Source organism: Pygocentrus nattereri, chromosome 2, assembly GCF_015220715.1.
Source record: "Pygocentrus nattereri isolate fPygNat1 chromosome 2, fPygNat1.pri, whole genome shotgun sequence".
Classification (NCBI taxonomy): Eukaryota; Metazoa; Chordata; class Actinopteri; order Characiformes; family Serrasalmidae; genus Pygocentrus; species Pygocentrus nattereri.
This window is the reverse complement of record NC_051212.1, coordinates 25,185,775-25,200,469: the sequence shown is the minus strand read 5'-3', so window position 1 is coordinate 25,200,469 and position 14,695 is coordinate 25,185,775. Positions and strand designations below refer to the sequence as shown.

Sequence of the window (14,695 nt, the reverse complement as noted above, 5' to 3'; positions counted from 1 at the left end):
GAGTGAGAGAGAGAGAGGGAGAGGGTACAGAATATAACTACCATCACTCAGTTTAGTTGAATAAAGTACACTCTTAAAGAAGGTTCTTTGAGGGAACTTTAGTGAAGAAAATGGTTCTATATGGAACCATAAACACTCAAACAACACTTTGCGTGATTACATTGTGAAAGGGTTCTTCAGATTGCTGAAGAATTTTATGGAGATGGTTCTGTATGGAACCTTTTTGAAAATGCTTATACGAGCACCAAAAAGGGTTCTTCCATTGTTAAAAGCTTATATCATAACAATTGTAAAATTCTATATCATACAACAGATCCATCTGAAAACCCTTTCGTGATGCAGCGTACCCTTTAATCATGCAAATGGTTCTTTGAGTGTTCATGGTTCTATGTAGAACCATTTTCTTTATTAAAGAACCCTTGAAGGCCCATTGTTTTTAAGAATGTAAGGAGTAGGAGATGGTAGTGTAATGTCATTTTTACTGACATTGCTCAGTGTCCGAATGTGACATGTCAGTTATTTTTACTGACCACATGCTCCTGCATCAGTAAAGAGTAAAAAAGTAAAAGAAAAAAAAAACACTTTTCAAATTTTGTAAAGCGAAGCATATAAATGATCTCAGGTTATGTTAATCTTGTGCTAAACAACATGTCAGTAGAAACACTTATATTCCATGTAAGAGGAGTTTCTTAAGTGTGGAGTCGCACAAAGAAGCGTTTACTTATGTTCTCTAAATCAAGCTGATACATACTATCCTCCTCATGTGTATAATGCAAACCATTAAAACTCAAAAGTGACAGAAAAATGTTTGATTTTGTGCAGTGATGTTGGCTGTCGGCTGTGATTGCCCAAGCTAATGACAATGCCAATGACATTATGCACCCACTTAATACACCGAGACGGATGGTTAGGGTCAGTGCAATAAGGGCTAAATTAAATGTTTTGACGTTTTTCTCTCAGCTCATAAATGAAGTAGCCACTCCCATCTCTGCCATTCATATCGAGATTTCTTCTTCTGTACTGATTGGTAATAAACATTACAGTTTGAACATTACATGTCCAATAAACTGACGTTTTCCGACTTCACAATGAAAATAATGATGATTTACAGGTAGATCAGTTATAATAAATGTGCTTTTCATTGTGATTCATGATCTATTTAAACTTTCTGTTTGTTAGTGACTTGGTCTGGCAGTTATGTCTCTCAAAATGTGCTATTCGCTTATTACTGTAAAGATCTAGGTGAGAAAAGGAATTAGCAAAGACATGACACAGCTGAGGAACCAGAACAGAGCATTTTGAATTTGTCCAAATCATATTTATCATTGCTAATGTCATTAGTAATCCTAACTGTAGAGAAAAGTTCAGTTGCTAGAGTTCTCAGGTAAAAACAGCTTAGACAGTAAATGAAACTGTAAACTGTGAAACTGAACACTGTAGCCATGGACTGACTGCTGAAAAAGATTTGATGCATTGAATGCATTTGATTTAAATGTGTACATTTTTATACATTCATAGAATACATCAACACAGATCTGTCTTTTAGTTTGCTTAACTGGAAATAATTATGCTGATGCAATATGCAGTATTTTAATTATATGGAAATAATGTACACATTTGAAACAGTTAAATTCAATGAATCACTCTTATTTTCAGTGTTGAACTGTCATCTAGTGCAGAGTTAGTAAGGGCATTTACTATTAAATTCAGTTATACACATTAGTATGTATATAAGCGTTGATTTCATGGTAGATGACTGCACTGTTCCTATGTTGAAAAAGATGAATGAAAATCTCTTTCCTGGCAGTGTCTTTTCCAGAAAGTGAGCATGCTTTTGAAAGCACAGACTGATTGTGTATATTTTAATGAAACATCCTTTCCTCTCTGCTTTCCTTTATTTTGCCTTATCTGGTATCCATGTGAATCCAAATATTGTCAGCTCTCCCATTTAGTTTAATGAGGCCTTAAGCTACAGATCAGGCAAAGTCAAGGAGAGCAAAAGGATGTTTCATTAAAATATTCAGAATCAGCCTGTGCTTCCAAGAACATGCTCACTTTTTGGAAGTGACACTGCCACCCATTGGGTATTGGTGGAAGTGCAACAGCGATTAGGTAAAAGTAGGAGAAAGTTTTTAACTTGGAGTAATGGAAATAAATTGCTGTAATGATTTGTGCACTTGACAGAAATTGTTTCTAAATTTCTCCTTCATTTGAGTCGTAAGTTTTGCTTGCTGTGTTGTGTTTTTCTATTTTTGAATCATGCTTTATAGCATTCATTACAAATAAATCTGCTTCATTCTGAAGAATTATTTTGTCATAACAGAGAAAAGTCAAACATGGTAAGACTTGCAGATGAAATTCATCTTCCTTATCCATGAAAACTTGTAGTTTTCTTTAACTTTCAATATTTCATAACTTGCCCTTTCACACTAATCTGGAAACAGTGTTTGCTTTTCAAATGGTTGAAATTGTTTTTTAATGTGGAAAGGTCTATGATGTAGAACTGTGGTAACTGTATGTGAGTTTAGAGTATGTAAACACTGGTAACCATTGTTACCAGTTATAAATGTTTTGGCAACATGTTTTTTAAGAGAAGTGTATAGAGTTGGATGCACAAGTTTGGACATCCCTGATCAAATTACATGGCTTTATTTTATAAGTGAAACTATGGAGTACACACTTAAAAATGACAAATTGTAGAGTGTAACATATTGATGGCCACATTTTATGGCCACCCACCCCCATTATGTTAGATTCAGTAAATAAACAGTAATTGTATACTAAAATGTGTAGAAGTGTGTTCCCTATAGAGGATGTGTTAACTTATTTAAATTAAAACGAAACATCAAAACATGTAATTTTACCAGGGGTGCCCAAATGATTGCATGTGACAGATTAAGAGGTTAATTATGTATGTCTTTGCTAGTAATTTGTTAATTCAGTGATAGCATTATGTTTCTAAGTATAGTAACTGTTGCCAGCAACTATTGTTCATCAGAAGATTCATTAAGTATATAAATATTATTTACAGGGTATTTACTTTCTTATTATTTTATTGTATTATATATCTGTATATAACGTTAATTAAGTGGAAAGTATGAATGATGACGTTCAGTAAAAGGACAAAAATCAACAAGAACAAGTGTGTTTATTCTCAGTTAGGCTTTCTCAGTCAGTGGTGTGTGTGGGAAAATCTTGAAACAAGGTGACCAGGCCTGCACTCCACATTTTATCAGTGTGTTTTCAATGAAGAACTCTCACACACACACACACACACACACAAAGTCAGATACACTCTCATCATGATGTCTAACGTATTAACAAAACACACATAGGAGTCCAGATCTCCAAGCTAAACACAGCTGGACTGTCCCTCCTCCTGCTGCCGAGTTATCTCTGAGGCATTTGTATTTGGAATACATCCTAACCCTAACATTAACCCCAGTGCTTTTACCTTTACAGTGTTAAACAGTGAAACATAGAGCTTTTGTAAAGAAAACACTTTACTTTGTTCATGTATGTTATCACAGCATTTGTTTACCTTTTCAGGTGCTCGAATAAAGAATCAGACAAGTAAAGTAAAAGATTTAGGCCATAGAAATGACCACAGATAAAAAGTGTGACGCTTTACATCAGTGACCCTGTATGCCATTGTTTATGCATACAATTATGACATATTTTTTCTTTCTAGTTTGTTGAAATCTAAGAAAATACAGTTAAATCACCATCAGTATAGCCAGCATCACAAGCCTTGTCTGTAGCCACATTTCTGAGTGAGAAAGACTTGTTTGTATTTTTTTGTCCTTTATTCTGCTTGGTGCTGTTGGCTCAGTTGCCCGGGACCCTAGAAATCGGGTTATCAAGGCTGAATCAATCAAACTTGGCTGTGCCCTGCTCTGAGGTGGTGCTGAATGTTTCCTTGCACCGCGCCCATCACTGCTGCCACTGAGCACGCGGTGTGACAGTTAAAATCATCTCCCGGGCCTCGCTGCCCAAGAACAATGGGTCCCAGCAAATCCTCAGGGCTAGCAGAATGGAGCGGAGTGATCCAGAGGGAATCTGTCGGCTCATGGATTCTCTTGGCTGTGCGGACAGGAAGTGAGGTACGCACTGGGTAGCCGGGCCGGTAAGGCCGGGTGGCTTAAGCACACAGAATGGGTTCTATTGTGTCCATTGTGAGGAGGGGGATTTGTGCCACAAATGATGCAGTCTAGTGCACGTTAATGTGGCTGGAAGTCTTTTTTTTTTTCAACTGCATAGAAAAAAGAGCCATCTTTTATGATAAGGGTGGGTACAAGGTCAAAAAGTTCTGGGGTTCTGATTACGAATGCTCTAGGACATGAGATAGAACTGACAATTGCACAATACCACTGTGTTCTCATAGTTTAAAACACAAAGCAAGGGTGATAGCATATTAAGATACAGTTTGTTATGATTAACAGTTACAAGACAATACACACTATGAATCAGAGTCACATATAAAGAGTTAGATCTAGAATGTTATTTTCCATATATTATAGTTTTTATTATAGATACAGTTGTATGCAAAAGTTTGAATACTACCAGTCAAATGACATATTTTGTTGATTTTCTAAGTGAAAATAGGTACACATCCATAGTAAATGTTGCATTTACATGTTGCAAATTTTAATACGTGATTTCTATTTATTTGCTGTTCTTAATAGGGATGCATTGATACTGGTATTGGATATAGGTCTGATACCATGCTCATGTACTGTACATTAGTGTTCACAGACTCACTTTAAATATTCTGCCTTGGAAAATTCTCACCAGGAATACGTTGGGTGATTTTAGACCATTTTTGAACACACAAACATAACCATAGCTAGCTAATGCTTCATTTAAAATCAGCTAGATTTTAATTATTTAATTTTTAAAATACCATCCATCCATCATCTTCCGCTTCTCCGGGGTCGCGGTGGCAGCATCTTAAGCAATGAGGCCCAGACCTCCCTTTCCCCAGCCACTTCCACTAGCTCTCCGGGGGGGGGGGGACTCCTCCCTGGTGGACTTGCCTGTGACACCTCACGAGGGAGGCGTCCAGGAGGCATCCTAGCCAGATGCCCGAACCACCTCAACTGGCTCCTCTCGACGTGAAGAAGCAGCGGCTCTACTCCGAGTCCCTCCCGGATGACCGAACTTCTCAGCCTATCTCTAAGGGAGAGTCCAGACACCCTGCGGAGGAAACTTATTTCGGCCGCTTGTATTCGCAATCTTATTCTTTCGGTCATTACCCAAAGATCATGACCACAGGTGAGGGTAGGAACGTAGATCGACCGGTAAATCAAGAGCTTTGCCTTGTGGCTCAGCTCTTTCTTTACCACAACAGACTGGTAAAGAGCCCGCATCACTGCTGACCCAGCACAAATCCACCTGTCAATCTCCCGCTCCCTTGTACCATCACTAGACCCCGAGATACTTGAACTCCTCCACTTGTAGCAAGAGCTTATCCCAGACCCAGAGAGGGCTCTCCACCCTTTTCTACCTGAGAACCATGGTCTCGGATTTAGAGGTACTGATCCTCATCCCGGCTGCTTCACACTCGGCTGCAAACTGATCCAGCAAAAGCTGAAGTTCACGGCCTGATGTCCCCAATAGGACCACATCATCTGCGAACAGCAGCGATGTGACCTTGAGGTCACCAAACCGGACACCCTCCATCCCCTGACTGCACCTAGAAATTCTATCCATAAAAATTATGAATAGAATCGGTGACAAATGGCAGCCCCGACAGAGTCCAACTCTCACTGGGAATGAGTCTGACTTACTGCGGGCCATGTGAACCAAACTCCTGCTTTGTTTGTACAGGGCCTGAATGGCTTGTAGCAAAGAGACATGTACCCCGTACTCCCGAAGCACCTTCCACAGAATACCCCGGGGAACACAGTCGAATGCCTTTTCCAGATCCACAAAGCACATGTGGACTGGTTGGGCAAACTCCCATGAGCCCTCCAGAATCCTGGAGAGGGTGAAGAGTTGGTCCAGTGTTCCACGACCAGGGCGGAACCCGCACTGCTCCTTGGCCTGTTGGTACTTGCCAGCTGCCTCTGGTGTCCCACAGGCCAACCATGCCCGGTAGGACTCCTTCTTCAGCTTGACGGCATCTCTCACCTGGGCTGTCCACCACCGGGTTTGAGGATTACCGCCCCGACAGGCACCAACTACCTTGCGGTTACCTCAGCCGCTTCAACAATGGAGGAGCGGAACATGGCCCATTCTGAGTCAATGTCCCCCACCTCCCCTGATATCTGGTCAAAGTTCTGACAGAGGTGTGAGTTGAAGATCAATCTGGTTCTGACCTGTTTTTTTGAACTGCAGCCTAGGGTGTCCTAGTGCCATGTGCACTTATGGACATCCTTGTGTTCAAACATGGTGTTTGTGATGGACAAACTGTGGTTTGCACAGAAGTCCAAAAACTGAACACCACTCGAGTTCAGATCAGAGAGGCCATTCTTCCCAATCACACCCCTCCAGGTCACACTGTCATTGCCCACGTGAGTGTTGAAGTCCCCCAGTAGGGCAATAGAGTCTCCAGGAGGAGCACTTTCAAGCGTCCTTCCCAAGGACTCTAAGAAGGCTGGGTTCTCTGAACTGCTATTCGGTGCATAAGCACAGACAGCAGTCAGGACCCGTTCTCCAACACAAAGGCATAGGGAAGCTACCCTCTCGTCCACCGGAGAAAACCTCAACATACAGGCAGTGAGTCGAGAGGGTATGAGAAAGCCCACACCTGCCTGCCGCCTCTCACAATGGGCAACCCCAGAAAAGAATAAAGTCCAGCCCCTCTCAAGGAGATTGGACCCAGAGCCCAAGCTGTGTGTTGAAGTGAGCCCAACTATATCTAGCCGGTATCTCTCAACCTTGCGCACCAACTCAGGCTCCTTCCCCGCCAGTGAGGTAACATTCCAAGTTCCAAAAACCAGTCAGCAACCGAGGATCAGAACGCCAAGGCCCACGCCTTCAGACACTGCCCGATCCACAAAGCACCGAACCTCTACTACTACCACCGATGGGAGGGGGGACTCATGTAACCCCTTCGGGCTGGGCCCGGCCGGGCACCATGAGTTAATGCCCGGCCACCAAACGCTCGCTGGCAAGCCCCTCCCCCAGGCCTGGCTCCAGGGTGGGGCCCCGGTAACCCTGATCCGGGCAGGGTACACAAGTCTCGTTCTTTCATTATTTTCATAGGGGAATTTTGGATCACTCTTTGTCTGACCTGTCACCTAGGACCAGTTTGCCATGGGAGATCCTACCAAGAGCTTTGCTCCAGACAACATAGCTCCTAGGATCATTCAAGCATGCAAACCCCTCCACCATGATAAGGTGGTGATCCATGGAGAGGTATTTTTAAAATACATTGCACTCATTTACACTAATGACTACCCAATTCTAAGAAGGATACTCAGTGTGGTATCAGACTCAGGATCAGCGATTACATCGGCCTGAAAAACTGATATCAGTGCATCCCTAGTTTTTAACATAGGACACACTTTGTTTTATTTTTTTCCTCAATATGTTAAATTCACCTAACTCAGCAGAACAGTAAATGTGCAATAAAATACAAAAGTGTGTTCTCTTTAGAGAGCATGTGCTTATTTTCACTTAGAAAAACCACATGATCGATTTGACTTGATCGCATGACTCTTATACATTTTGTATTATATAAGATGTCTTGGCAAAGTGGAATGAAATCTATATAAGAACACAACTGGGCCAAAAAATAATAATAAAATTAATGTTAGCATTTCTTTTTACTTATAAAGTGAAAATTATATCATGGTGCAAAACTGTACAAATTAGTGTTGCATTTCTAACACAAACACATCGGTGTTAATGGTTATTTAAATAGTTACTTTGGTATGTTTGCATCAAAATTACCTTTCAAGATACACCTGAAATTTTAGTGACCGTTTCAGTATAGCTTCCAACTAAATCATCCCAGAAGAAATTAGTAAGATGGAGCCAAATGGCAACAATTAACAGCAGGAACCTGAACAGATTATTTTGGTTCATTGCTCAGGTTGTAAACCAGAGTAAATACCTGAACAGTTTCAAAATATGTTTCATAAGTGATGTTTTGGAGTCCCCCGAAGCGGTGTGTGTAATGAATTTAATAATCAGACATGGTGAGACATGCAGGCGAAATTTATCTTTCTCAATTCGCCACAGAAACTCTGGAGTTCTCTGCAACTGTAACTACAGCATTGCTGGAAGGTGTTTTGTACAACTGATACAGGAATGTTTTTTATTCAGCCAAAACAAACAGCATAAATGCAAATACTTACATGTTGCTATATAACCCACTTCATCACTGTCTGTTGCTGCTTTTTTTTTTTTTTCTGGAAAGATTGTTAAATCCTGGGTAGTTTCTGCACATCTCCTTAACCAGGACTTATCCCATGTAATGCTTTGTATACCAATGCTGGGCTGAAGGCAATAAAGCAGTGGTTCAATTTTATTACAGTCAGGAAGAAGATTTATTTAAAGACATCACTGTGAAAGTATCACTGCAGTACATTTGTGAATTTGGTCATGGCATCTAACTAACATAATATCTGGAATACTGCTGGATTTTTTTCTTATTTTAAACAAAGTCAAAATGATTTACAGAGATTACACAATAAATGAGAGCTCGCAGAACAAAAAGGCAAGATGACATATAGCATAAAGTATAAACTGATAAGGTAGTTATGTATGAGACTGATGAAGTTTGTTTCTTCCTCAAGAGTTTGCCATTGCTGTTGACAGCCTTGTGAATATTTGCCCCTGTATGGTCACCATGTCTTCTCTGTGGTATTTACAACCACAGACAGCTCAGGGTGACCTGAGAACTAGGGCCAGATGATAGTTTAGAAAAACTAGTAGATTAAAGAAGCAACTAGATGAGCTGTAACAGCACATATAATTTGAAAAGTCTAATGCCAGAAGAAAAGTACACTGATGTAGGCAACCAGTTACCAAGACTCTCTGCAGGTTTTTAAAAGAAATTCTTCACAATGGCAGCTGTGCCTTGGGGGTCATCATTGTGTAATGACCCAGGTTTACAGCCAGGTTTGAGAGTGGCTCTTCCAGCTTGAAACAGAAAGAGAATAATAATCCAATATCTGAATATGGGCTTATTCTTTTTGTCTTTAATGCTTCTGGAAATGTTAGTCCATTGTTTCTACTTGCTAAGTTTAGGCTACGTGTTTTATTTTTTTCCCAGTATGTTCAATTCAGCAAAATAGCAGTAATTGTGCATTAAAATGTGTTCTCTGTAGAGGCTGTGTTTACTTATTTTTACTTCGGCATAAATATTTTATTGATATGTCAGTATTATCCACATTCAATGTCAGTAAATTCAGTGTGTTGCTTTCTTGCTAATGCATGTGATGTGAGGGTGTTAGAAATCCAAGCTCGTCAGGTGGATACACTGTGCCGACGTTCTGTGTCTGCCTTGCTGTGTTCAAGCTTGTTAAGCATTTATCACACCATATCAAGAGGCAGTGTTTATTGAGGTAATTTAGAGGTCTGGTTCAAGAGGGAGCTTCTCCCAGCTCTTTTCTCTTTCTAGTCACTGCACCCTGTACTATAGAAATGGGAGTCATTGTTAACAGCTGAGTCATCTGATGAAGTATAGACAATATGCAAAAGTTTCTACAGCTTGCTACAAGAGTCTTAGTCAAAGACCATCGTTTAAAACTGCTTGTTTGGGTTTAGCGGATCAATTTTTCAATTTTTTTTAGCTATATTTATAATTTGTTTATATATTTATAATACATCCAAGGTGAAACATGCAATTTACTTCTAAAACATATTGGGTGCAATTGAATGCAATGAACGACTTTGATGTCATGCAGGGGTCCTAAGGCCTAGAGCTAGGCTTGAGCAATATTGTTACCATTATTATCATGTTGAATTACATCATAATGCACTGTACTGTTTCGTTGGTATCAGAACCTCAATTAACAGCTGTCTGTGTACTAAAGAGTTAAATCAGTTATAGACAGTCTATAGACAACAACAAATAGTGCATAATAACAGTGTAAACTACATACGTAGTAGCAACTCTTGGTATTAAAGGGCCCATATCATGGAAACTCTAATCCACCTATTCAGTTTAGCAGTTTGGCCCCATCCACTCACATTGAAAGAGTTTTTCACCTCTGAGTGCTTTTTGAATGAAGGGCAGTCAATCAGAACAGAGCTCATTTATCTTAAATCAGTCTTAGAGGCACAGTAACAAACACAGCCAGTTTAATTCTAATGGATAAAGAGAAGTTGGAAAATTATTGAAAGAAGTTGAAAAATGTAAAATATGGGTCCTTCACTATATTTTTATCAATTGCTTGACTTTTCCCCCTGCTCCTTCTTAAATAGTTTATTTTTTGCAAATTAACAAAAATTGTTGTACTCAGTTTTTCACAAACTGCAGAAAAGCAAACTTCATGTTACATATCATGTATTGTGAAAATGTATCACTTCATATGTTTTGCCAAGTTATTCTCTCTCCCAGTGTTCTCCCTGATCTGATTCACACCAAACTCAACTTATCTGCTAATGATCAAGCAGTCATGAAGCTGTACAAGACTATGGGCTGTTGTGTATCTATAGTAGTGTATCTATAACTACTTTGACTATATCTATAACAACAATATATTTGTTGTGTACTGTTATGCAAATCATGGACTACCTCTCTTTTTTTTTTTTTTTTAGAAATAATGTTGATTTCATGCCGTAGGTTTAATGCAGTGAACCCAGCAACACTACCGAAGGAGAGAGCACATTGTGCACTGGAGCTCATTTTCAAAGTCAGAGTCAGGTTGCAGGGTGGTAATTGTGAGTAATGGATGGTCTGGCGGGATTGCTGTGACCAGGGCTTCCTCTCCCCTCCTGGCCTGTGTGTCTGGAAGCTCAGCTTGGCCCTCGCTGGAACCAGGTGGCCCTTCAAATTACACCTAATTCTGTCTCTCCCTGCCAGGCATTAATTGTAGGGTGTGAATCTCTTGTAGTCTGTGAGTTTAGTCTTGTGTGTGAGAGAGAGGGAGACAGAGAGAGAGAGTTTATGTGGAATGCACCCACTCCTCTTTGACAGGCAGACATGAGTGAAGCCTGACAACAGGTCGTCCTTAGTGACTCCACCTTCCCTCCACCCTACACTCACACACTCTCCCTGCCTTAGTGTGGATTTCAAAATGAGCTAACAAGCATCTGTCAGTCTTCACTGCAGCTCAGAGAGAAACTCCCAACAGCAATAAATAACCTCTCACTTTTATTGCTGCATGTCAAACATGCTTTTAGCAGGAGATGCTGTGTAGGAAAATTATACTGTTACCTAATATCCCCACCATGTGGTAGGGTGTAGGAATTACAAGTGGTTTCTCAACTTTTTTTTTTTTTTGCTTGCATCAGGAGAGTGTAGCATATAACTGCTGGCATCAAAAGCTCATATTCATTTATTTATTTATTCAATTTATACTGCTTGCATATACTAGCCACTCTTTACATTTTGTGAATAGACCAACAGAAATAGAATGTGTTACATTGATGTACATTCCGATTACAAGACCATTATTTTGTTCTCCAGTGAAGGAAGCATTTTGAAGATATGAGGTTTTGACTTTGGTGATGTGATATCCATATATCATTAATTATTAAAGACAAAATCCTTGTGAGTGAAAATAATAGCAGATTGTACTCTGTAGTTTATTCAGACAAACTACACAGATCTTTTTTTTACCTCATTAAAGGTAAATTCCCCATTTTTCAAAATGATGGTGTAATATAATCGCTTAGGTGTAATTAAAGTTTTTCCGAGTGATTTGATGAGAAATGGATCACTGTAGAGAAATTAACCAGACATTGGATGTCTTTACAGTGGTGGTGATAGGAAGCAGATTTTGCTATGTCTGCAAGGCAAGTAATAAATAATAATAATGTTGATCATGGTAAAATACTGGTTGATTAAAAAAAGCATGAATAACTTTAAAAAATATGATTTAGGCCGAAACTTTAACTCAAAAACAAAATAACATCTCAGGTACCAGGCAACATATATCCATAAATGTGTCATATCATAATTTTCAGTGATGTAGCTTTTGGAGGCATTAAACTCTTCAGACATCCTGTTACCACCACTGCAGTGCTCACTGTTTCTTTAGAATGGAGCATTTCACTCTGATTGACTTCATATATTTCTTAATTTAATTATGTAGACATTTTGAAAAATTATCTGAATACCTGTTTATTTGCATTCTGAACACACGCTCCCAAAAGGTGACGAGTCCACATATGGACCCTTAGAGTTTAAGAGGAAATTTAATATTCGTGCCAGCTGGGCAAGTTACTTCTGTAGTAGTTCGAACAGCTATTGAGCTATAGTGATCCACTAATATATCAGTTAATCTTTTGTTTGCTGCAACTTTAGAACAAATCATAAATCATTACACCCACCACCATTTGAATCAGACAAAAGAATAACTGCCAGTTAGACAGACATAGCTACAGTATGTAAGACAGGAGCCACTCTTTTATCTTTGGGGGCCATCACAATGCCATAATAAGTGGACAGTGCTTTTTTGTCTGGAGGACACCTCAATCCAGGTGCTCTGCTGTGACCTCCACACCACACTCATGACCTCCAGCATTCCTTTTACTACCAGCTATCAGAGACATTTAGTCTCACTGCCACAAGTGCAGACAAAAGCACTTGTTAATTCAGTGTGTGTGAGTGTGTAGATGTGTGTGTTCATGTGTGTCTGCAGGTGAAAAAAAGAATCGGGCTTATTGAATTTTAAAGCATCATTGTAAATCAAATCATATATATATATATATATATATATATATATATATATATATGCATATGTATGTATGTATGTATTTGAATTTTAACTCCAAATAAATGCTTTTCTCTGATTAATTTCAAACCTGTGAGAAACATCAACTTTAATTAGCCCTGTGTTGCCACAAATGATAACTGTCATGCCAAAGGATAGATCTGCCTTATAATTGAGTACAAAAGGCTGTACATTTCTGCGAGGATGGCCCCCAGAAGTGATGACAGATAATGTCTCCCAGTTAGTATTATGGTGTAGCACTGTCAGGACATCTAGATATGTGCTTGAGCTTGTCCCATGTATTCAACAAAAAAATAACAGAAAGCACGTTCAGTAGCAAGCTTTTTCTCTGTTTTGACCTGTTTTCTCTTCCTGTTAGGGTCGCCCTGGGCCCTTGGGGCCAGTGGGACCCGGTGGACCTGAGGGCCTTGGTGGTGCACCAGGGCCTGTGGGACCTAAAGGAGAAAGAGGTCATGTGGGTCGATCAGGGCCTTCTGGACCAAAAGGGGACAAGGTGAGATCATCTGTATATGGAATACACAGCTGCTGACTCACTAGTGTATTCACTTACAGGATATGTGCCAAGAGAGATTTGTCATTTTTATATACATCCTTCACGCGGGACCTTTGAGTCTTGTTTGTGTGGAGTGTAATTAGAAGCAGTTTATGTCACACATTTCTGTGAGGCTGTTCCTCAATACCTGATTTTACATTTTTTGGACAGGGTCCGATGGGTGTTCCTGGATTTCCGGGTACTGATGGTGTTCCAGTAAGTAAACATACTGTTCTCAAAATGCAGATCCAGGATCTTGTCCCAATTAACTAAGATAGTTAAAGGAATACTCTAGCATAGAGTTGGCGTATCAGTATGGGCCTGATGTCAGTAGGAAATGCTGGATTGGAAATCATAAGATATCTGATTCAGTCCTGTAAGAAATCTTGCCTGATAAAGCACTCACTCACATTGTATGAAGTTGTTAGTTGTGTATTTCTTTTTGGATGGTAATAGAGAGTTTGAGTAGTTTGAGCAATACTACTACTTACGTTTAGAAAATCATCTTACGTGAACTGCTTCAAATAAAGAACAGCTAATTTTAAAGCTTGGTAGTCTTTAAAGAAGAAATATCAGACCAGTATGGGCCAGTACTCAAGATTAACATCAGTATCAGTTTCGTAAAAAGAAAAAGTGGTTTGATGGGGTTCCCTGATCTCAGATAAAGAACAGAGCATATTTTAACTGAAAACAGTCCATTGGCTTATTTGTTAAGGGTGTTTTGAGTTAACAGGTTTTCTGTTGCCTTCTTGTACAGGAAAATGATAATTGCCCATATACTACTAATGTGGCAGAATGCTGTATTCCTTTAGGTACCATCCCACCTCTCTTAGCTTTAATTTCCAGACAAGCAGCTGCACTAAACTGAAATTTGCACTGCTATTTGCTATATTAAAAAGTCTTTCACTTCTTGCAAATTACGTAGCCACAGAAGTAAAACTAATGAGTGGACACTTTATTTAATTGTGTACTGTGCTTGGAATCAGTCAGTCTCTGCCACAGTGATGGTCAGACCTAAAAAACACCCAGGATGGCAGCAGTCCAGTTCCGGAATCATAGTTTAATGCTTCCACAGGGTCACCCTGGCCAGGAAGGGCCACGAGGACTTCCAGGAGCTGATGGCTGCAATGGAACACAGGGTGATCCCAGCTTTCCAGGCTTCCCAGGCCTACCTGGCAGACCTGGAGCCCCAGTGAGTATGCAGAGTGGGCTTATTATAGTCATTCACTGTTCAGGACTAGTTCTTTTCACCCACAACTCCTCTTTTTTAATATCACATAACAGCCTTGACGGTTCTTTTTCTGTT

The 14,695-nt window shown here is 39.8% G+C and overlaps 1 protein-coding gene across 5 annotated transcripts in view; it reads left to right on the top strand.

The window, feature by feature from the left end:
- The window catches only part of col4a6 (collagen, type IV, alpha 6), a 123,384-nt gene that overhangs the window by 73,801 nt on the left and 34,888 nt on the right, over positions 1–14,695 (top strand). For all 5 annotated transcript variants that reach the window (XM_017699680.2, XM_017699681.2, XM_017699679.2 and 2 more), the window contains exons 5-7: positions 13,216–13,350; positions 13,561–13,605; positions 14,465–14,581. In XM_017699680.2, the coding sequence (XP_017555169.1) occupies positions 13,216–13,350; positions 13,561–13,605; positions 14,465–14,581 (297 nt within the window). The remainder of the gene's footprint in view (positions 1–13,215; positions 13,351–13,560; positions 13,606–14,464; positions 14,582–14,695) is intronic.